The 23,604-nt window shown below is 58.9% G+C and overlaps 1 protein-coding gene and 1 long non-coding RNA gene across 7 annotated transcripts in view; one reads left to right on the top strand and one right to left on the bottom strand.

The window, feature by feature from the left end:
* LOC125628228 (plexin-A3) overlaps positions 1 to 7,614 on the bottom strand; it is a 29,940-nt gene extending 22,326 nt beyond the window's left edge. For 3 of the 5 annotated variants that reach the window (XM_075122399.1, XM_075122401.1, XM_075122400.1), the window contains exons 1-5: positions 7,487 to 7,614; positions 3,158 to 4,389; positions 2,682 to 2,864; positions 1,077 to 1,205; positions 683 to 783 (exon numbers count right to left, since the gene is read on the bottom strand). In XM_075122399.1, the coding sequence (XP_074978500.1) occupies positions 683 to 783; positions 1,077 to 1,205; positions 2,682 to 2,864; positions 3,158 to 4,363 (1,619 nt within the window). In that variant the 5' untranslated portion in view covers positions 4,364 to 4,389; positions 7,487 to 7,614. The remainder of the gene's footprint in view (positions 1 to 682; positions 784 to 1,076; positions 1,206 to 2,681; positions 2,865 to 3,157; positions 4,390 to 7,486) is intronic. The other 2 variants (XM_075122398.1, XM_075122402.1) reach the window with 2 other exon arrangements.
* Positions 7,615 to 11,755: 4,141 nt separating this feature from the next.
* LOC125628368 (uncharacterized) lies at positions 11,756 to 19,623 on the top strand. Of its 2 annotated transcripts, none has more exons than XR_007354216.2 (3): positions 11,756 to 12,920; positions 13,890 to 14,090; positions 16,481 to 19,623. It is a non-coding gene; the product is annotated as an uncharacterized LOC125628368 (long non-coding RNA). The 2 variants fall into 2 exon arrangements; XR_012665838.1 differs by lacking the exon at positions 16,481 to 19,623 and adding an exon at positions 14,391 to 15,265.
* Positions 19,624 to 23,604: the final 3,981 nt, after the last annotated feature.

The raw sequence follows: 23,604 nt of genomic DNA, 5'->3' as shown, positions 1-23,604 counted from the left end.
TGAGAGGCACCGACAGAACTTGGGGGGAGTCGGGGTGGGGGCTGATCTCTGCTCCACCCCCATCTCGGGGGGCGTCAGCTCGAGTGTCTGTATTAACTGGGAGGTGTGATTCTGGCAGAGGTTGGGGGGGAGTTACGGGGGGGGCTTCTCCATCTCCTCCCCCTACAGAGAGGGATGGGAGGTGGGGGCGGGGCACTGAAGAGGGCTAACACCCCCCCTTCACTGCCTGGCCAAGCTGGGGGGTGATGGCTAATTTATTACTTGTCTCCAGGGTAGAGCTGCCAGCTCCAGTCACAGGCCCCCCACCCCAGCCAACCTTCAGTGTCCCTCCCCCCACCTCCCCAACCCCCATCTTTCCACCAGCCCCCACTCTGTGCCCCCCTCCCCCCACTGCTCTGGGCAGGAGATTTAATAGGATTCGGTACCTGGGATTCCCACAAGGGAAGGGGGGATCGGGCTTGGCCAGGAGCTTGCGGGGAGGGGGGGCCCGCATTCCTCCAACAGGCCAGAGACCCCCCAGCACACACCGGGGAGGGACCCCTGGCTAGGCTGGGAGCCAGGACTCCTGGGTTCTCTCCCAGCACTGGGAGGGGAGTGGGAGCTGGTGGTTAGAGTGGGGGAGGTGGGCTGAGAGCCAGGACTCCTGGGTTCTCTCCCCGGCTCAGCTCCAGGGGTGTCTCACCGATTGTGCAGGACACACCAGCCACAGTGGGGGTCCCCGGAGCCCAGGCAGGCGTCACACGTAGAGTACTGGCCACACGTCTCCACCGGCAGCCGCACCACCTGGGGCGGAGAGGTTAGCGTCTGGGGTGGTAGAACAGACCCCCTCCCCTATAGCAGCCCCTCCCAGCTACTCCCCCACATCACCTGTGCCTCTCCACTCCTCCACCAGTCCCCAGCCCCCTTGGCCCCCTTCCTTCTGCCTCCCTTCCCCCAACCTCAGTCCCCTGGGACCCCCATCCTGCCCCCTTCCCCCAACCTCAGCCCCCTGGGGTCCTCCTGGCTCACTTCCTTCTGCCCCCTCTTCTTCCCCAGCTCCCTCCCAGTCCCACCTCGACCAGCCCCCCGGCCCCCACCTCTCCACGGCTCAGCAGGTAAAGGTGTCTCTGGTCGGGGCTGAGCTCCATGTCCCGCAGCAGGGGCTGCCCGGGGGTCACTGGCACCGACTCGTACAGATGGGCGTCCTGGGGGCCATCTACCCGCACCTGGGGGGGGGAGCTGTGAGAGAGAGATGTCCCCAGCCCCCCTGCGAGCCCCCAAGCTCCCCCAAGTCCCCAGCCCGACTTGAGCCACCCCGAGCTACCCACCTCCATCAACTCCCCCAACCCCCCCGCATGTTCAGCAGCATGCAAGGGGGGCCCACAAGGAGGTGGGGGGGAGGGGAGACCAGCATCAATGTCTCTCCCCGACCTGCCAGCTGCCCCCTCCCCCGTTACTCTCCAGCCCAGGGGTCCAGCCCCCCGACACCAGGCAGGCTCATCGACCCCTTTCATCCCCGCCAACAAGGGCCCATTGATGGGGGGTCTGACCCACAGCAGCCCCCCAGCAGGCACCCAGCCTCCCCCTCCCCAGGGACAAAGGGCCCTTTCAGAGCTGGGGGCCGCAGCCCCCCAGGGTCACTCCCGGGGCGAGAGGCCGAGAGCTAAGACAAGGAAACCAGTGTCGAGGGACAGGAGTCACCTCCCACCCCTCATTTCTCCTCCACGCACCCAGCCCCCCTCAGCCCCTCCCCCCTCAGCCCACCAGCTCCTCCCCTCCCCACTAGCTAACTGAATTAGCCCCATTTAAAAGCTGAGGGGTCGTGGCCCCCTCCAGGGGGTTCAGAGCTAGACAGGCGAGTCCCCGCCCCACATAACCTAATTCCCAGGTCAGGGCTGGGGCAGCCAGCCTGACACTCCAGACACTGAGCCCCCTGGGACCCCCCAGGGATGGCAGCTGGCAGGGAGAGAGGATGGAGGAGCTGGGGGAGCCCAAGGCTGGGCGAGCAGGGGCTGTGGGTCAGGAGTGAGGGGCACTTGCAGAGCTGGGGGCGGGCGGGGGCCCTGGGCACTGTCCCCTCTCTGCGGTGCAGCCGCTCTAGGGTTAACTTTCGCACAGACATATTTTCCACCCCAAACCGCCACCCTTTGATGTTGGCTTTTTAAGAGCCAGTTTGGAAGGAACCGAGTTGGTTTGTGGGGAGTTGGGGGGGGCCAGGAGGGGACGCGCCCCATAGCGCTGAGCTGGCAGATCATCCACCCTCCTCCCCAACCCTGCCGGTGCCCCTCACTCCCGACCCGCAGCCCCCTGGCAGCCCAACCCTGCCCCCCCCAGCTCTGCCGGTGCCCCTCACTCCTGACCCGCAGCTCCTCTGTCGTCTCCTCTTCCCGTCAGAGCAGCCTGAGAGTGGCTGAGGCTAAGGAGGGGACCTGGCATGTCCCTTTGCTGCCCTGCTAATGTTGAATGGGCTCCAGCTCTGCCCTGGAGATGGGGACTGCCCCCCAGCTCTGCTCTATCAGTGGGGCAGGGCTGGGAATAGCCTACCCTTCCAGGGATCAGATTTGGGGTGGGCTAGCAGGGCCTGTGGGTCGGGAGTGAGGGGCACCGGCAGAGCTGTGGGGACAAACACCTAGGGAGGTTCTGAGCCCCATTGGGACACCCCCAATTCTAATGCCTGCCCCTCCCCCCGGCGCGTGTCCCACCTTCTTGAGGGTGCCGGCACGGGTGCCCAGGAAGACGACAGAGTGGCCCCGGTAGGTGTAGGCGGCGACGCTGGCCAGCCCCTCGCTGCGCTCGGCCAGCAAGGGGCGCCCCTCGATGACCTGCAGCCCCCCCAGCGGCTGGTTCAGCACCAGCCCGCAGAAATTCCCATTGATCTGCATGGGCTGGGGAGAGATGGGGGGTCAGGCACAGCTGAGTGCAGCCCCCAATAGACGCCCAGCTCCCCAATACACCCCCAGTCCCCACCCTCTCCATTGCCCCAAAGTACTCTCACCACCTCCAGCCCCCACCTTCCCTCCCACTCCCGCAGCTCTGGGCGGGGAGAGGGGGCTAGTGGGGTAGAGCAGCGGGGACTGGGAGCCAGGACTCCTGGGTTCTCTCTCTGGGAGGGGAGCTGGGCCACGTGGCTAAGAGCCGGGGGCTGGGCGAGGCTCCCGGATGCCTGGGTCCCGCGTACCGTGTTGATGCAGGGCAGCTCCTTGTTGAGCAGCCAGGGCAGGGAGAGGTGCCCCTCGCCGCGGTAGCAGCTCTGGATCCGCTCCTGGATGCGCCGGTTGACCTCGTCCAGCGTGAAGAGGCAGAGCAGGCTCTGGCGGGGCGGCGCCACCCGGTTCTTCTGGCCCTGGGCAAAGGCTGCATAGAGCACGTCCTGCCCCTCGGCCAGCCCCAGTGCCCGCGCCAGCCGGTGCCCGGCCTTGGCCAGCCGGGCGGCCTGCACCAGGCGGTACTCCACCCCGGCATGGGCGCAGCCCAGTGGGAACTCCACGTAGGAGTAGAACTCGGCGTCGCGGGCGCAGAGCCGCACGATCTTGGAGGAGAAGAAGCGCTCGGCCCCGGGGGCCACCCCGCCACCGGGCCCCCCGCCCGGCCCCTCCAGCGCTGCCTGCTGCGTGTCCAGCTGCAGGGTGAGGAAGTAGACAAAGGCGCCCGAGACGAAGGCCGAGACGTAGTAGATGTCGAAGGCCGGGTGCAGCGCCAGGGTGTCTGAGGGGACCTTGACCTGCGAGGAGACGAACTCGTCCTGGTAGATGAGGCTGAACATGTCGGGGCTGGCGGAGTCGGGCGCCAGGCGGCGGCTGGACAGGGTGGGGAAGTACTCGGAGCGCCCCTCCACCGAGGTGCCCACGAAGAGCCGGCTCGGCTGGCCCGGCTGCTCAAGGATGACCCCGGCCATGGCGTCGGCCTCGCGCCCGCCCGACAGGTAGTGCTCCTTCCGCTGGTGAGGCTCACCCAGCTTGGCCAGGTCGCCCAGGCGCAGCAGCTGGCAGACGCCCTGCCAGATGCTGCCGCAGGCCACCAGCCGCCCGCCCGCATAGTCCAGCAGCAGCAGCTTGTTGACGTTGTCGGCCGGGGCCAGCGGGTGCTGGCAGAGCCGCACAGCGGGCGGTGGGTAGCACCGGGCGTCGTCCGGCACCGGCCCCGTCCCGTGCACCCGCAGCTGGCTCAGGTTGGCCGCCAGCTTGTAGACCCGGTTCACGGCGCCAGCAAAGACCTCGCCCGTCTCGCGGTGCACCGCTAGGTGGGTCAGCCCCCCGTCCGGCACCGCGAAGGAGGCCCGGGCAGCCAAGAGGGGAGGGAGCCGCGGAGGGGGGGCCCCCGGCCGAGCCAGAGGGGGCAGCAGCAGCAGCAGAGCCAGGGCCCCCAGCCGCAGTGGGGGGGCCATGGTGTGAGGCTCGGGGGGCAGCAGGCCTGGAAGAGGGAGAGATGGAGGTTAGACAGAGGGGGACCTCCCCCTTGCCCGAGAGTCCACCCCAGCCCCCCGCTTCCCCACGGCTGACCCACCAACCCCCCAGCCAGAGAGCCCATCTCCAACCCCCCACTTCCCACGGCTGACCCACCAACCCCCCAGCCAGAGAGCCCACCCCCAGCCCCCCACTTCCCACGGCTGACCCACCAACCCCCCAACCAGAGAGCCCACCCCCAGCCCCCTGCTTCCCACGGCTGACCCACCAACCCCCCAGCCAGAGAGCCCACCCCCAGCCCCCCGCTTCCCACGGCTGACCCACCAACCCCCCAGCCAGAGAGCCCACCCCAGCCCCCGCTTCCCCACGGCTGACCCACCAACCCCCCAGCCAGAGAGCCCACCCCAGCCCCCCGCTTCCCCACGGCTGACCCACCAACCCCCCAGCCAGAGAGCCCACCCCCAGCCCCCACTTCCCCACGGCTGATCCCCCAACACCCGAAGCCAGTGCTAACCCCTACCCCATTTCCAGACCCCCAACCCACTCCAGACGGGTCTACCTCTGGGCCCAGCCCACCCCTCCCCCCCCAGCTCCCTTCCCACTGGGTGCTGAGGGCAGGGAGAGCGCCCCCCTGCCAGACACCCCCCCCCAGCCTTTCTTAGCACCCCCTCAACACACCCCACGCACGCCCGGCTCCTTGTTAGCACTCTGTGCAAGGAGTCAAAACACCCCTCCCCCGCAGCACCGGGGTGGGGGGGCTCGTGACCTGGAGAGCAGGGCCCCCCCCGTGCACGTGTGACACACAAAGGGAGAATGCCCTGAGACGGGGATGGGTTGGAGGATTCCCCAGCAACACATACCCCACAGCCCCCCCCCCATAACACACCCCAGGACCCCGAGGGCCGGCCCCCACAACACACACAAACCCCCATCACTGAGCCCCCATGCTCACCCCCCACACCTATAGGCCACAGCTCCTCCCACTGCCAGGCCCCGCCCTTCCCAGCCCCTCCCCCTGGCTCCACCCTAATCACACCCCACCCCACTCCCAGGGCTTAAGAGCCCTGAAAACAGGCCCATGGCCTTCCAATGAGCCAGGGCTGGTGGAGCCCCCTGCCTAATGGGCTGCTGCCCCATATCCCTCCCCCTGGGCTAAAGAGCCCAGCAGCTTGGGGGGATCTGGAGACCTCACTACAGCCCCCCTGAGCTGGCAGAGGGCTGAAGAAGACCAGGGGGAGCAGAGGTGAGACTGGGGGGTGCCAGACTCCTACCTTTCACACCCACTTGAAGTAGTGCCCCCCCCCCCCGAGATAACCACAGAGACATGGGTCAGAGCCCCCCCCACTGCACCACCCTACAGCCTCCTGCCAGCCTGATCTCAGCCCAGCCCCATAGACTCAAAGCCCCCTGCCAACTTGGTCTCCCCAGCCCCACAACCTCCCTTCCCACCCTGACCCCAGAGCCCCTCAATCTTCCTACTCCAGGAGCTCAGCCCCCCAGCGTGTTACACCCACCCAGCAGACGTTAAGCTGACTCTGGCAGAGCCTTAGGGCCCAGCCCTTGCCCCCCCCCCCGCCGTTTTCTCTGAGCCCCACAGCTTGTGTGTCCCTCTGGAAGAGAGGCTGAGAGAGGATCCCAGTGCCCCAGACAAGGGCCAGAAAAGACACAAGCCAGGTGCTCCCCACTTCCTTAGCTGCACCCCCATTCAGGGATTGGCAGGGAAATGCCCACCTGTTCTCCCCCACCCCTCACACACCCAGCACCTAGATGTTGCTGTGCTGGAAAAGAACCCGGAGTCCTGGTTCCCAACCCCCATTGATCTAACCCACCAGCCCGCACTCCCCTCCCAGAGCAGGGAGAGAACCCAGGAGTCCTGGCTTCTAGGCCCCCACTCCGCCCGACCCAGCTTAGTGCCCGCTTAAGGTCAGGACCAATGGGGGTTTTATGGGGCAAGGGGTTGGCCAGGCAGCAGTGAATCTCCTCACTTTACTCTGCTGGGAGAATGGGGGGGGGGCTCAGGCAACCGTGGGGATGCCCCAGCCCTGCCCCCAGAGTGATGCCCCCAGAGTGACACCCCCTGAAGCCCCCCACCTGACAGCTTGGGTATGGGCCCCCCAAAGTAACAGAGCAGGAGAGGGGCTGCACCCCCAGGGCTGAGATGGAGCCCCCCACTATGGGGGCTCTGCTCCCATCCCCCCAATCCTCCCTGCATGGACTGATGTGGGGGCTGCCCCTGCCTCCCATGCTCCAATCCTGGGACTGTCCCCTCCCCACCCCAGTCCCTGACCCCCAAATCCTGGCCCTCTTCCCAATGCAGAGCCCCTTTCATGCCCTGAGCCCCCTGCTCCAAAGAACTGATCTGGGGAGAGGTCTTCCCCCAATGAACTGGGCCCCACACAACCAGCATCCTCCCTCCCCGCCCCCCCCCGTGCACCGGTCCTGGGGGCCCCCCCCGTGCACCGAGCCCCCTCCCCGCCCCCCCCGTGCACCGGTCCTGGGGGCCCCCCCCGTGCACCGAGCCCCCTCCCCGCCCCCCCCCGTGCACCGGTCCTGGGGGGCTCCCCCGTGCACCAAGCCCCCTCCCCGCCCCCCCCGTGCACCGAGCCCCCTCCCCGCCCCCCCCGTGCACCGGTCCTGGGGGGCTCCCCCGTGCACCGAGCCCCCTCCCCGCCCCCCCCGTGCACCGGTCCTGGGGGGCTCCCCCGTGCACCGAGCCCCCTCCCCGCCCCCCCCGTGCACCGGTCCTGGGGGGCTCCCCCGTGCACCGAGCCCCCTCCCCGCCCCCCCCCGTGCACCGGTCCTGGGGGGCTCCCCCGTGCACCGAGCCCCCTCCCCGCCCCCCCCCCGTGCACCGGTCCTGGGGGGCTCCCCCGTGCACCGAGCCCCCTCCCCGCCCCCCCCCGTGCACCGGTCCTGGGGGGCTCCCCCGTGCACCGAGCCCCCTCCCCGCCCCCCCCCGTGCACCGGTTCTGGGGGGCTCCCCCGTGCACCGAGCCCCCTCCCCGCCCCCCCCGTGCACCGGTCCTGGGGGGCTCCCCCGTGCACCGAGCCCCCTCCCCGCCCCCCCCGTGCACCGGTCCTGGGGGGCTCCGCCCCGGCTCTACCTGCAGCTGCAGCCGCGCGCCCCGCTCCGGCTCTGCCCCCTCCCCGCCCGGCCGGGCCCTTTAAACGCGGGCTGCACCATTGCGGGGCGAGGGGGGCAGGATGAGGAGATGGGGATGGAGGAGTCCCCTCGAAGGGCCCCGCCCTGCAACCCCCTGATCCGGCCCTGACCTGCTCCCCCGCAGGACCGCCCTCGGGAGATGGGGCGGCCAGGCGAGTCCCCCACCCCTACAATCCCCTGAGCCCTCCCCCCGCTGCAGGAATGGATCAGCCCGATCATTCATTGCAGCCCAGCGGTCGCTGGCTGGAGCCACAGGGGGGCGAGTGTGCAAGGGGGTCGCCCGTGCCCTGAGTGTGCAAGACCTGTTCTCTCGCACCCTGCATCTCTAATGTGCGAGGAGATCTCTTGCACAGACTGTGTGCGAGTTGTTTCCACACACCCCACTAACTGGGTGTGCAAGGCATTCACACTCCCCAGGTGCTTTAGGTGTGCAAGGGGCCTTCACTTGCATACTGAGGGTGTGAGGCATTTTCACATGTAGTGTCTGCTGAACATGGGAGGGACTCACACCCTAAGTGTGCAAGGGACTTATACACACATGTGCAAGGCCTTTTCATGCACACCCTGTCACCTGGGTGTGTAAGGGATTCAGACACCCGGACACACTGCTCCTTGAGTGTGCAAAGAGTTCATACACACCCTGAGTTTACAAGGCCTCATCACGTTGCCTGTCCCCTGAGCGTGGGACTCCCATGCAGACTGACTATGTGCAGGGCATGTTATCACAACTGCCATGGGGCACAACCCCATAGAAACTACTGGCAGCCTGATGGGCGGAGAGAGGGACCCTGGTTTCCCCTCCTAGACACACCTGGGCAGAAAAGTGGTGGAGGAGGTGGGTCAGGGCCTGGCAGGACTCCTGGTTCTGTCCCCAGCTCCGTGAGGGGAGTGGCTTAGATGGGGTGGGCTGGGAGTCAGTGAATGAGTCTGCGGGTGCCCCTCACTCCTGACCCACAGCCCCTGCTAGCCCAGCCCTGGGCTCCCCCCAGCCCTGGCGGTGCCCCTCACTCCCGACCTGCCAGCCCAGCCCTGCCCCCCCCGCAGCCCTGCCGGTGCCCCTCACTCCCGACCCGCAGCCCATGCCAGCCTGGCCCTGGGCTCCCCCCAGCTCTGTTGGTGCCCCTCACTCCCAACCCGCAGCCCCTGCCAGCCTAGCCCTGCCCCCCCTCCAGCCCTGGCGGTGCCCCTCACTCCCGACCCGCAGCCCCTGCTAGCCCAGCACTGCCCCCCCCAGCTCTGTCAGTGCCCCTCACTCCTGACCCGCAGCCCCCTGCTAGCCCACCTGGTGCCCCCTTCTGGGGAGATCCGAGCCCAGGGGTCCCACCTAAGGAGCTCCCGCCCCCCACCCGCACTGATCCACTCTCCCCCTTGTTCCTCCCCCTCCCTGAAGGCCCCCCCATTTCAGGGTGGGGAAGGGGGGGATCAGCACATGCTGCCACCACTGCACCCAGGCGCGTTTCCATGGTGACGGAGCAAGGAGACAGAGGATGGACGCCATGGCAACGCCCCATGGGCACGGGGAGGGGGAAGGGACGGGGCAGCCAGCGGTGGGTCTGGGAGGAGAGGACAGAGCTGGGGAGGAATGGGGGCCTCTGGCCATGGAGGGGGGGAAGGGATGGGGCAGCTGGCAGTGTGGTGGGGGGAAAGGACAGAGCTGGGGGGGAATGGGGGACTCTGGGCACTGGGGAGAAGAAGAGAGAGGATGGAGCTGGGGGGATGGGGGGACTCTGGTCACTGCAGGGGGAAGGGATGGGGCAGCCAGCGGTGGGGCAGGGGGGAGAGGATGGGGATAGGGGGCTCTGGGCTTAGTGGGGAGATGCTGGGAGGTATTCGGGGAGCCAGGCAAAGAAGGGTCTGTAAATTGTGGGGGGGGGTGTCTTATCACTCTGGAGATAGGGAGGCTCTTGGGGGGATCAATCAATGTAGGGAGGCAAATGGGGGGGAACTTAGGGATGGATGGGATGTGGGGGGAGCCAGGCACTGGGGGTAGTTTTAGGGGGGAAATGGGGTGCCAATCAGGGGACAGTCCCCATCTCTGCCTGTCCCCCCAGCCCTGCCCCCCCCCCCCAGCTGGTCTCTTACCGGCAGTTTCGGTCTTTTGCTATAAAAAACATTTTGCTCATTCATGGCCTGTGACTCACTGGGGGGGGGGGGCAGTGGTTGGGGCGCTGGGCTGGTGTCTGGGGCCTGGTGTGTGTGTGGGGGAGGGCTGGCCTGGTGTCCCAGGCCCGCTTGGGAGGAGGGGGGCTGGCCTTGGGCCCTGGGGCTGTGGGGGGGTGTTTGCGGCTGAGAGGGAATCATGGGCCCTGGCGGGGGTGGGGGGGTTGGACTGGGGTCCCAGGCCCAGTTGCAAGGAGAGGGGCTGGCCTGGGGCTGTGGGGGGATGTTTGCGGCCGGGCGGGAGTTGTGGGCCCTGGCGGGGGGGCTGGCACTGCGATTCACCATCCCGCCTGCCATGAAAACAGCTGAAATGTAAAACCCTGGAGCTGCTGATAGGAACCAGATGCGGCCCCAGAGCCAGGCCGGGCGCGTGCCAAGGGCTCGGGCCAGCCGTGAGCCTGGGCAAGGGAGGGGCAAGCGTGCAAGCGCACAGGGGTGTGACCAGCGGGGTGGTGATGGTGCACCTGTGAGTGCAGGTACAAGACACGGTGGGTGTGTCACGGCAGGGTGAGCGTGCACTGACTGTGCCCAAAGAGTGTGAGGGTGCAAAGGCAGGGAGAGCATGCCCTGAGTGTGCTGGGGGTGATGTGGAAAGGCAGGGTGCTTGTGCAAAGGTGGCACGAGCGTGCCCGGGGGGGCCGAGCGTGCCCTGGGCGTGCCCGGGGGGGGGCTCGCTCGTTCTGGAAGCACCAAGTACATTTCCCCCCACCCTTTTAAGGTGTTTTTGCAACATTCTCATCAAGGGAAAATACCCTGGAAGGATCAGGGAACCCAGGAGTCCGGGCCCCGCCCTGTCCCCTTCCCCGCCTGGCTCAGCCTTGGGGTGAGCCTGGCTGGGCGGGGGTGTCGGGCCTGGCTGCGCTGTGAGAGGGACGCTGTTGCCACCTGGTGTCTGAGGGCCGCCAGTGCGGCCGGGTGCAGAGATTGTGTCCCAGCCCCACGCCCGGCTGGAGCCCGGACTCCTGTGTTTTCCCCCGGCTTTGGGAAGGGAGTGGGGTCTGGTGGGTTAGAGCAGGGGGTGCTGAGAGCCAGGACTCCTGGGTTCTCTCCCAGCGGTGCCCCGAACCCCTCTCTGTCCCTCAGTCGTCCACCCCCGCCCAAGCCTGGACAGATTAGGTCAGGGGTGGGCAAACTTCGGCCCGCAGGCCACATCCGGCCCTCCAGCTGGTTTAATCCGTCCCTCGAGCTCCTGCTGGGGAGCAGGGTCTGGGGCTTGCCCTGCTCCTGTGCTCCAGCCAGGTAACGGGGTCGGAGGCCGCTCCGCACGCACGTGCCGGGGCTCCCGGAAGCCGCAGCATGTCCCCTATCTGCCTCCTAGGTTTAGGGGCAGCCAGGGTGCTCCGTGAGCTGCCACCAGCCCCAAGTGCCACCCCCGCATCTCTCACTGACCGGGAACTGTGGAAAATGGGAGCTGCAGGGGTGGCGCCTGCGGACGGGGCAGCGCACAGAGCTGCCTGGCTGCGCCTCTGCATAGGAGCCGGAGAGCTGCTCCTTCCAGGAGCTGCTTGAAGTAAGTGCCGCCCACAGCCTGAACCCCTGCCCCCCTTCTGCACCCCAACTCCCAGCCCAGAGCCCCCTCCTGCACCCTGAACTCCTCATTTCTGGCCCCACCCCAGAGCCTGCACCCCCAACCAGAGCCGCCCCCCCATGACCCAACCCCCTGCCCCAGCTCTGATCCCCCTCCTGCCCTCCAAACCCCTTGGTCCCAGCCTGGAGCACTGTGCTACACCCCAAATCCCTTAACCCCAGCCCCACCCCAGAGGATGCACCTCCAGCCGGAGCCCTCTTCCTCCCCCCCCCTGCCCCAGCCCAGAGCCCCCTCCTGCACCCTGAACTCCTCATTTCTGGCCCCACCCCAAAGCTCACACCCCCAACTGGCGCCCTCACCCCCAACCCAATTTCCTGAGCATTCATGGCTGACCATACAATTTCCATACCCAGATGTGGCCCTCAGGCCAAAAAGTTTGCCAACCCCTGGACTAGGAGCTGCTCTGGATGTGTGTGGGGGGTCTGTCCCTGTGGGTCTGTGCAGTGCCCAGCTCAATGGGAACCCCGCCCCACACACACACACACCGAGTTCAGCTACCGTAACCCTGCTAATAATGAGCATGTGGTAATGGGGCCTCCCGTAATGGAGCCTGGGTTCTGGCTGCCATCACCCTGTAATACTGGCCTCCACTACTGCACAATATTGGCCATATTACAGGCCAGACCGGACCCCATCTTGGTTGGGCGAGTGCAATAGGTGGGATGGGAACTATGGGGCAGATTGTTAATGGTGCAAGTGATTAGCCGGGGAGCCGTCACCGGCAGGGCAGAAATCTAGACTGGAGGTTTCTCTGGGAATTGTGGGGGTGTTCTCCGGCTGACAAGACGATCACACTGGTCCTGTCTGTCCTTGGGCTCTAGGAATCTGTAAAATTGCCAATGTTCATGGGCAACCAGGAAACCTTAATTTAAATCATTGATTTTCCTCTGGTGTCTCCCAGGTCCTGCTTGGTCACTTTCTGAACGAACGTTTCATCGGGCTGGTATCCCCCCCGCAGCCCTTACCCTGAGTTTGGTACGCCATTGTGCCAGCTGGACAAAACGCTGGCTCTGGGCAATGATACAGTTCGATGGGTTTCTCCCAGTGCTTTTTCTGGTGTTAGAAAATGCTGAGCAATGCTTTTCTTGTTTCCTACCCAATGATTCCTCCTTGGGATTGTATCCAGCTCCGTGTGGCTGGAAATTGAGCTCAGTGAGAAATGCACAGAAACAGCATTTAAATGTGGTGGTTGTTCGCTAAAACTATCCTCAACCAGCTGGGTAGATAAAGAACAAAGTTTCTCAGTTTAAAGGCTGTTTCCCTTAAAACTAACCAATTTCTTCAACACAGGCAGAATGGTTGGTTAGTGAATAGAGCCGGCTGCATCTGGTCACCAGGCCCTTGGTGATTTTAGAAGTAGTAGACTTCATCTTTTCACACCTCGTTTTATTCACAGATCGGAAGAGGGAAGCCAGTTTTCCTGCTTTTTTTACAGCTTTCCGTCCATGGGTTCTCTTTGGCTAAGCCCGTCACTGAACTGAATGAGCCAAATAGATGGAGCCGAAGAAAACGTTGTCTTTGCAGGAGGCAAACGCTGTGGAAAGCTGGTTCAACCCTTCACTCGAATTTGGTTCCCGGTGCTGAGCTGGGACTCCGGCCAGGGCAGCGGGGAGATGTCTGAGAAAAGGTGAGCAGGAAACATGAGCTGCTTCGCGTTCGGTTGCGCTAGGGGAATGTTAGTGACTTGAATGGAGGACAGGGAGTTGAGCCCTGAATGTGGGTTGTCACAACGTCTGACCAGGAATGCATTTCATGTAAATGGTTACACTACAGGGCTGTGGGGGGGATGGTTGTTCACCCCAGAGTGGCCTAAATTCTGGACTTGTGCATCTCAGGCACCTTGTGAACCTAGCCCAAAATGTTCTGGGTGCCTCTGCATGCAAAGTGGGGCAGCCGAGAGCTCCTGGCCCTGAGAAATGTCCCACGGGCCGTTGCCGGATGGTGTTTGTTGTGTGCATTCAGGGATTGCCAGGCGCTGGTGCTGTCCGCCCCACCCCATCCCCAGGGAGCTGCACATTGGGGTTTTCAGGAAGCGGCCCTGAGGTTTGTCTCTGCCAGGTTGATGGAAACTTGGGACAGAGTTCAGCTGAGAGGCAGGCAGAAGAGGGGGAGAGTCCCAGAGTTATGCCCCAGATCGGCTTGGTGCCCCCCTCGCATCTCAGCGCCCCCCAAAGTGGGGCTGGGTGAGGCAGGCTAGGACCCTGATCTCCTGGGCTGCTGTAACACACAGCCTGGGGCCTAACGGGGAGAGGCTGTAAGCCCAGCCCCTCAGGACCCCTGGCTGCTGCCCCATCCCATTCCATAGCTCCTAATGCCAGCAGGGAGCAGCGTGACCCCCCAGCGTGAGCCGTGCGGCGCAGGCCGGGGACCTGCCCCAACAAGCTCCTGGTCGGACGCGAGCCAGACTCTCAGGAAAACGGCCAGCCGGTCAGGGATGAGGAACCCTCCACGGTATTGGGAACTCGCTCCTGGGGTTAGCCACCGTCTCTGTCGAAACGTGGGCCACGTTTCCTGGCTGAATTCGTCCCACATCAGTTCCCATGGGAGACCTGGTGTCACGGAGTCACTTGGCCCTTTATCAATATTTGCTTCCCAGGCAGGTACCTGCAGACAGCCATCAAGTCGCCTCCCCTGCAACCAATGGAGCAGCCGGAACGGCCCCCTCCAGGGCCCTTTTTCTGACCCTTCAGTTCCTCCGCAACTCTTCTCGGAGCCTCTCCAACAGATCCCCGGCCTCGTGGAGCTGCAGGTACCAGAACCGGAGCCAGGACCCAGCAGCCTCTGCGCCAGCACCGAGGTAAAATAACCTCCCTGCTGCTACAGGAGAGCCCCCGGTTTGTGCAGCCCAAGGCGGCATTGCACGGGGAGCTCATATCACCACAGCCCCCACATCTTCTCCAGGGTCGCCATGTCCCAGGAGAGCCCCCAGCCTGGGAGCATGGCCCATGTGCTGGGTCCCTAGCTGGGATAAATGCATCTCGCTGGCTTGCACCCAGCTTCCCTGCTGATTCAGGTTGCTCTGTGTCAGGGCCTGTCCACTTTATTTACCAGCCCCCAGCACTTGGGTCATCCATGATCTTTGTATGTTTTCTTCCAGCTCACTGATGAAAAAGTGAAACAGCCCCTGGCCAAGAAACAACTCCATCAGCAGGACCGCACTAGTCCCTGCCCCCTTGCTCCAGGCTGGTTTCCTGTTCTCAGCTATGGTCTGAGACCGAGCACTTAGATGGTTTTTAGTACATTTAACGTTGGTCTAGGGGGCTTTACTTACCCAGGTCATCCCATTTACCCTTTTCAAACATTGGTACAACATTAGCTTTCCTCCACAATTCTGGAACTTCCCCAGTATTCAAGAGTTGTTGACAATCACCATTAATGGTCCCGTGAGTTTCTCAGCCAGCTCTTTTAAAACTCTTGGTTTCCAGTTATATGGACCTGCTGATTTTAAAAATGTCTCTGAAGTTATAGTTAGAATGGAAAATGTTTCATCATATGCTATGGCTACGTCATGTTTTTTCCTTAAGTACGGAACAGAAATATTGAACACTTCTGCCATTGCTGCATTATTATTGACATCTCTGCTAGCCATAGAGGTCTCCTGGTGTCCTTTGCTTCCCTTATCAGTTTTCTACATTTCCTAGCTCCTAATTTATCTTCATTACTGTCATCTCCCCCTTTATTTCATTAGTTAGATATATATTTTTCCCCTCTTGCTGCAGATCTCTGATCAGACCTGTAACGTCCACCTCTGTCAGCACCAGCCATTGCTTAATGGGCCAGGAATGAGGCCCTAAACCAGCCCCTCTTGCATGTTTATGACCCATGCTTCTGAGCAGCAGATGTCACCTCAGAGCTGTTGGGATGCCGCCGCCCTGGTGAAAATTGTCATTGCTGAGGCTGTAAGGGGGGATTTTCCATCCTTTAGCCTGAACTACAAAAGCATTTGTCATAACTATAAAGGGAATCATAGAATCATAGAATAACAGCGTTGGAAGGGACCTCAGGAGGTCATCTAGTCCAACCCCCTGCTCAAAGCAGGACCAATCCCCAATTAAATCATCCCAGTCAGGGCTTTGTCAAGCCTGACCTTAAAAACTTCTAAGGAAGGAGATTCTATCACCTCCCTAGGTAACGCTTTCCAGTGTTTCCTTTCTGTATACAGTGCTATAAAATCCCTCCTGGCCAGAGGCAAACCCCTTTCACCTCTAAAGGGTTAAGAAGCTAAGATAACCTCGCTGGCACCTGACCAAAATGACCAATGAGGGGACAAGATATTTTCAAATCTGGAGGGTGGGGTGGAACAAAGGGTCTGTCTGTGTGATGCTTTTGCAAGGAACAGATCAGGAATGCAGCCTTACAACTCCTGTAAAGTTAGTAAGTAATCTAGCTAGAAATGCATTAATTGCCTTTTGTTTAATGGCTGGTAAAATAAGCTGTGCTGGAGGGAATGTAGATTCCTGTTTTTGTGTCTTTTTGTAACTTAAAGTTTTGCCTAGAGGGATTCTCTATATTTTGAATCTGATTATCCTGTAAGGTATTTACCATCCTGATTTTACAGAGGTGATTCTTTTACCTTTTCTTTAATTAAAATTCTTCTTTTAAGAACCTGATTGATTTTTTCATTGTTCTTTAGATCCAAGGGTTTGGGTCTGTGTTCACCTGTACCACTTGGTGAGGATTCTCATCAAGCCTTCCCCAGGAAAGTGGGTGTAGGGCTTGGGGGGATATTTTGGGGGAAGACCTCTCCAAGTGGGCTCTTTCACTGATCTTTGTGTAAGACGCTTGGTGGTGGCAGCATAGAGTTCACGGACAAGGCAAAGTTTGTACCTTGGGGAAGTTTTAACCTAAGCTGGTCAGAATAAGCTCAGGGGGTCTTTCATGCAGGTCCCCACATTAGTATCCTAGAGTTCAGAGTGGGGAAGGAACCTTGACATGGTGGCAGAGCGGTGGGATCATTTTGAACCAGAAGCACAGCAGGATTTTAAAAGGTTTTCTAAAAGGTGATTGCAGCTGTAGATTTTGTGTTTCTTCCTGGGGGAGAGAGCAGCAGGCATAACAAAATAATTTTTCTTTAGGCTGAGAACAGCTATCGGCGGTGGGAGGGGGAAAGGTATCACGTTACAGCACAGCAAAATTTGACAAGCCAGTTTTTTGTTTTGTTTTTCTTTCTAACTCTCGGGTGTAAAGTTAGTTAAAAACAGAGAGGCCACGATGACAGAAAGCAAGGCACAACACAAACTGGAGTTAACCAAACTGAAAGCAAAAGAGAAAGAAAAGGAACACCAGAGACTGGTCGAATTAAAACGACTTGATAAGGAAGCCCAGGAGGCTTCCCACCAGAGAGCTATGGAGGCAGCAAAAGAGGCAGAAAAAGCCCAGGAGGTTACCACAGGAGAGCTATGGAGGAAAAGGAAAGAGATGGAGGAGAAGGAAAGAGAGGAAGCATCCACTGGAGATGGAGAAGGCAAAGGCTCAGCAGAATATACTGAATAACACTAACTATCCTTCCCCAACAATCCACAAATGGGAGTGACTATGTCCACAGTATGAGGAATCCAGTGAGATTGCTGAATATTTTCTCACCTTTGAGAGACTGTGCACACTCCATCAGATTCCTGAAGCTCACAAGATGACCGCATTGGTTGCAAAATTAACTTTTAAAACTCTGGAATAAGATGCTTATTGATGAGGCTTCTGACTATAATAAATTCAAGGATTTGGTTTTAAAGCAATTTCAAGTTACAATTGAAACGTACAGAGTAAAATCTAGAGCCCTTAAGAGAGGACCTGAACTAAGTAATGTGGCTTATATAAACCAGACGAAGGATCTGTTAGATACATGGGTTAAAGGAAGGGGTGTAACTAGCTTTGAAGGAATGTGTGATTGATGACTCAGAAGCAATTTCTGAATATGTCCAAGGAGGATATAAAACAGTGTTTATGGGATAAGAAAATGGACTCAGCAGAAAGTCTTGCTTCTTATGGTGATCAATACGAGCAGTCCCGGACTGTCAGAGAGGCGGAGCAAACCGGAACAAAACGGGTGGAGGGAGGAAAGAGAAACAACCCTGGTCGCAGTTGGAGCGGATACCAGAAGCGACACCCTCAGACCACACCCTACTACTGGGGCAGCCTAAGGCCCCAACTACACACCAAGGAACACTCCAGACACCTTATCGTCCCACCTCACCATTCTCCAGCAACCCCCCTCGCCCCAGTGACCCGTCAGCTGGACGATGTTTTAAATGTAATGAGCCGGGGCATGTAAAGGCCAACTGCCCCAAGAACCCCAACAAATTACAGTTCATTGCACCGGAATCACACCAGAGGTCCTCAGGCCCAGATACCTCCCAGATACCCTCAGAGCGGAGGGAAACTGAGTGTGGGCGGGAAGAAGGTCACTGCGCGGAGGGACACTGGAGCGCAGGTGTCAGCTATCCATGCTTCCTTAGTGGACCCCACATTCATCAACCCAGAGGCCCAAGTGATGATTCAACCCTTCAAGTCAAACTCTTTTGGCTTGCCTACAGCCAAGTTGCCTGTCCAGTACCAGGGCTGGTCAGGAACATGGACTTTTGCAGTCTATGATGATTATCCCATCCCCATGCTGTTGGGGGAAGACTTCGCCAATCATGCAAAGCTAGCCAAGAGGGTGGGAATGGTCACCCGCAGCCAGGCTAAGCAAGCCGTGACGCCTAGCTGTGTTCCGGAAACTTCTATCAGGACCCTCCAGAGGTAATGGACCTGGACCCCGGGCCAACGTCAGCAACAGCAGTAGTGGATCCAGTCACAGAGACCCAGACAGAGCCAGAACCGGAACCGGCGGAAGAACCAGACCCATTCCCAGCACTGAATCCAACCTCAACACCAGAGGGCCCCACCGAACCTGAACCGGCAGCAGCCCATATCCCTACACGAGAGGCTCAGTCGGAGCCTGAATCCCAACATAGCGCACCGGCGGAGAGCGGTTCACAGTCAGCGGAAACAGCCCCATCCCCTACATCGCTTCCAAAGGGACCAAGCCTAGGTCCACAATCCAATGAGGAACTGATGTCTCCAGCATCAAGGGAACAGTTCCAGACCGAACAGGAAGCAGATGAAAGCCTCCAGAGAGCTTGGACGGCAGCACGGAGCAACCCACTGCCTCTTAGCTCTTCTAATTGATCCAGATTTGTTGTAGAAAGAGGACTTTTATACAAGGAAACTCTTTCTGGTGGACATCAGGAAGACTGGCATCCTCAGAGGCAGTTGGTAGTTCCAACTAAGTACCTGGTCAAGCTCTTGAGTTTAGCCCACGATCATCCTAGTGGCCATGCTGGGATGAACAGGACCAAAGACCGGTTGGGGAGGTCATTCCACTGGGAGGGAATGGGCAAGGATGTTTCTCTTTATGTCCGGTCTTGTGAAGTGTGCCAAAGAGTGGGAAAACCCCAAGACCAGGTCAACGCCCCTCTCCAGCCACTCCCCATCATTGACGTTCCATTGCAGTGAGTAGCTGTGGATATTCTGGGTCCTTTTCCGAAAAAGACACCCAGAGGAAAGCAGTACATACTGACTTTCATGGATTTTGCCACCCAATGGCCGGAAGCAGTAGCTCTAAGCAACACCAGGGCTAAAAGTGTGTGCCAGGCACTAGCAGACATTTTTGCCAGGGTAGGCTGGCCCTCTGACATCCTTATGGATTTGGGAACTAATTTCCTGGCAGGGACCATGAAAAGCCTTTGGAAAGCTCATGGGGTGAACCACTTGGTTGCCACCCCTTACCACCATCAAACAAATGGCCTGGTGGAGAAGTTTAATGGAACTTCGGGGGCCATGATATGTAAATTCGTAAATGAGCACTCCTGTCATAACTATAAAGGGAAGGGTAACCACCTTTCTGTATACAGTGCTATAAAATCCCTCCTGGCCAGAGGCAAAACCCTTTCACCTATAAAGAGTTAAGAAGCTAAGGTAACCTTGCTGGCACCTGACCAAAATGACCAATGAGGAGACAAGATATTTTCAAATCTGGAGGGTGGGGGGGACAAAGGGTCTGTCTGTGTGATGCTTTTGCAAGGAACAGATCAGGAATGCAGCCTTACAACTCCTGTAAAGTTAGTAAGTAATCTAGCTAGAAACGCATTAATTTCCTTTTGTTTAATGGCTGGTAAAATAAGCTGTGCTGGAGGGAATGTAGATTCCTGTTTTTGTGTCTTTTTGTAACAAGGTTTTGCCTAGAGGGATTCTCTGTGTTTTGAATCTGATTACCCTGTAAGGTATTTACCATCCTGATTTTACAGAGGTGATTCTTTTACTTTTTCTTTAATTAAAATTCTTCTTTTTAAGAACCTGATTGATTTTTTCATTGTTCTTAAGATCCAAGGGTTTGGGTCTGTGTTCACCTGTACCACTTGGTGAGGATTCTTATCAAGCCTTCCCCAGGAAAGTGGGTGTAGGGCTTGGGGGGATATTTTGGGGAAAGACGTCTCCAAGTGGGCTCTTTCACTGATCTTTGTGTAAGACGCTTGGTGGTGGCAGCATAGGGTTCACGGAAAAGGCAAAGTTTGTACCTTGGGGAAGTTTTAACCTAAATTGGTCAGAAAAGATTAGGGGGGGGGGTCTCAGTGTAGCAGCCGTGTTAGTCTGTATCCGCAAAAAGAAAAGGAGTACTTGTGGCACCTTAGAGACTAACAAGTTTATTTGAGCATGAGCTTTTGTGAGCTACAGCTCACTTCATCGGATGCATTCGGTGCAAAATACAGGGGGGAGATTTCTATACACAGAGAACATGAAACAATGGGTGGGACCAGACACACTGATTATCATGCACATTGTAGGGAGAGTGGTCACTTTGGATGAGCTATTACCAGCAGGAGAGTGAGTTTGTGTGGGGGGGGGTGGTGGAGGGTGAGAAAACCTGGATTTGTGCTGGAAATGGCCCAACTTGATGATCACTTTAGATAAGCTATTGCCAGCAGGACAGTGGGGTGGGAGGAGGTATTGTTTCATATTCTCTGTGTGTATATAAAGTCTGCTGCAGTTTCCACGGTATGCATCCGATGAAGTGAGCTGTAGCTCACGAAAGCTCACGCTCAGATAAATTGGTTAGTCTCTAAGGTGCCCCAAGTCCTCCTGTTCTTTTTACTGTAACCAGAGCGATCCCTTAAGGTGAGCTGTTACCAGCAGCAGAGCGGGGGTCGGCAGGGGGAGGGGGGACCTTTTGTCGTGATAATCAAGGGGGGCCATTTCCAGCAGTTACCGTCTGAGCAACGGGGGGGGGTCTGCCATGTGGGTCCCACATCCGTACCCCAGAGTTCAGAGTGGGGATGGAACCTGGACGCCTTGGTACCAAAACAGCCTCCCCGCCCCCCAGCTTATCCCGCCCCCCCCTACTGCCCTTTGGGGGGGAGAGGGACGGGCTCAGCTGAGTGTTGCCACCTGCCCAGACACCCCCCCCACTGGGGGGGCTGGAACTGAGTCCCCCCCCCATTTCCCCAAGAGGGAATAGTCCCCCCCCCCCCCCCGGGTGTTTCACGGGACTCTCAGGTCAGCGCCAGAGCTGGGGCTCCTGAAGTCACACCGGCCCCCCCCCCCCCCCCCCCCCCGCCGCGGGGTTGGGGGCGGTGCCAGGCCAGGCTCCACCCCTAGGCTGTAGGGGGCGGGGCACAGAGTGACCCTAGCTCAGCCCCGCCCCCTTCCGGGGGCCTCGGCACCGAGTGGCCCGGCAGGCGCATGCGCAGTGGGAAGCGCGCGGACCTCGCCCATTGGCCGGCGCTGGGTGGGCGGGGCCGGGAGGCGGCCAATGGCGCGGCGCGGCCGGGGGGATAAAGCCGGGGGCGGCCCCCGCGCGGGGAGCGGCGGTGGCTGCTGCCTCCGGAGCAGGGGAGGAGGGGGCGGGGCTGCCCGGCACGGGACCCAGGCGTCCGGGGGCCTCTTTCCCGCCGCCGCCGCCCCGGTCGGTTTGCGAGCGTCGCTCTGCAGCCTGGCTCGGCCGGTCCCCGTGTGCCCCCCTCCCCCCCCGGGCGGCAGCCTGGCGCTGGGAACAGGGGCTCCGCGGGGGCCGGTCTCGGAGCACGGGGGGGTCCGGGCAGCCGCCGCGTCGGTCCGAGCAGGAGGAAAACCCACTTCATCAGATGCCTGCGGGGGGTCCCGGCTATTGACGAGGAACCGGGGGGGGCAGAGGTTTATCCCCGGTCAGCAGCCCCCCCCGCCGGTGTCTGCGGGCCACTGAACGGGGGAGCCGACGTGACCGGCACCCCGAAGAGTTGAAGTGGTCTCCGACGGTTATGCTACTTTATATGAATGTTTAATAGGTTTGTTCTTGTAACTTAGGATAAGTACAGGTTTCAGAGCAGCAGCCGTGTTAGTCTGTATTAGAGACGAACCAATTTATTTGAGCTTTTGTGAGCTACAGCCCACTTCAGCGGATGCATACCGTGGAAACTGCAGCAGACTTTATATACACACAGAGACCATGAAACAATACCTCCTCCCACCCCACTCTCCTGCTGGTAATAGCTTATCTAAAGTGATCATCAAGTTGGGCCATTTCCAGCACAAATCCAGGTTTTCTCACCCTCCACCTCCCCACAATTTCCTGCATAGATCCAGGTTTTCTCACATCCCCCCCCACCCCCATACACACACAAACTCACTCTCCTGCTGGTAATAGCTCATCTAAACTGACCACTCTCCAAGTTTAAATCCAAGTTAAACCAGAACATCTGGGGGAGGGGTAGGAAAAAACAAGGGGAAATAGGTTACCTTGCATAATATCTTAGCCACTCCCAGTCTCTATTTAAGCCTAAATTAATAGCGACCTTCATGTCTGTGATTGCATGACCAGAGAGATTGAAGTGTTCTCCAACTGGTTTATAATAGATATGTGGGCACAGTTGGCAAGTGAGTATTTGCTTCAGGTTGGGGGGCTGTCTGTAGGCAAGGACTGGCCTGTCTCTTCAGGATAGGTTGTAGATCCTTAATAACACGTTGGAGGGGTTTTTGTTATTTTCTTTGTGACTTCTGGGAACTCTTCTGGCTCTATCAATCTGTTTCTTCACTTCTGCAGGTGGGTATTGTAGGTGTTTGTCTCTGTCTGAGGGGTTGGACCAAAGTAGGAATATAGGGTGGTGTTTATGTGACCATTGTTTATTTCCATGGGTCCAGATGATGTGGATGTATTGTTTCTTGACTTTTAAGGAAGTATGGGCTGGAAGAATGCACTATAAGGTGGGTAGAAAGCTGGCTAGATATCTTCATAAATGATCTGCCTCATCTGGAGTACTGTGTCCAGTTTTGGGCCCCACACTTCAAGAAGACAGAACAAGGAGTAATGGTCTCCGGTGAAACACTGGAATGCATTACCTAGGGAGGTGGTGGAATCTCCTTCCTTAGAGGTTTAGATGTCATCAATATACATTGTCCCCAAATGTGAAATAGTTATGGGTAAGGACAAAGTCACAAAGTTCAGCCACTAGGTTAGCTGTGACATATACACAGAGACCATGAAACAATACCTCCTCCCACCCCACCCTCCTGATAAGCTATCTGCATACACAGAGACCATATTACCAGCAGGAGAGTGGGGTGGGAGGAGGTATTGTTTCATGGTCTCTGTGTGTATATAAAGTCTGCTGCAGTTTCCACAGTATGCATCTACCATCGTCCAAACTATGTTTCCCAGTAAACCCAGTAGGACAAAATTAATTTGTACCTTGGGGAAGTTAAAAGGGAAATTTTTTTTTCTTCTTCCCTTTGGGGCTGGAAAGGAAGTCCAAAGTCCAACTTGGGGCCAGAACAGAGATAATTTTTTCCCTAAAAGTAAAATGGGGTGTTCTACCCATAAAAGGAGACCTACCACCTGCAACCTCAACACCAGAGACACTCAAAGGTCTGATTTTAAGGTATCCTTTATTTCTATTTACTTCTACTTTCTCAGATCCAAGGGTTTTACCAAACTAAGCTTAGGAGGTTTTCATGCAGGTCTCCACATCTGTACCCTAGAGTTCTGCACACCAATAAAGAAGCAAGGGCATGAAAGGTTAACCCACTCCCCATAGGAACACCCCTACCCGTAGTATTATTTTGTGTAACACCCAGTACTCCCCCCCACCCCCACTTAAATTAGTCGATGAGGCACCCAGCTCAAGCTGTATTTCTGTACACCAATAAAAAATGCCTGTGTAAGACTGTCTACAACTACAATACACACCTGCAGATTGACAGCAGAGGGATGTTTAGCATCCCTCCCTCTTGGGGGAAATAAGTAAGCTACAACAGTTGGAGAGGGGATGGAAAACAGATTTATTGGGGGGGAGGGGAGGGGAGGG

The sequence above is a fragment of the Caretta caretta genome, chromosome 23 (genome assembly GCF_965140235.1).
Source record: "Caretta caretta isolate rCarCar2 chromosome 23, rCarCar1.hap1, whole genome shotgun sequence".
Taxonomy (NCBI): Eukaryota; Metazoa; Chordata; order Testudines; family Cheloniidae; genus Caretta; species Caretta caretta.
The sequence above is the reverse complement of the archived record's forward strand: the minus strand, read 5'-3'. Positions and strand labels throughout refer to the sequence as shown.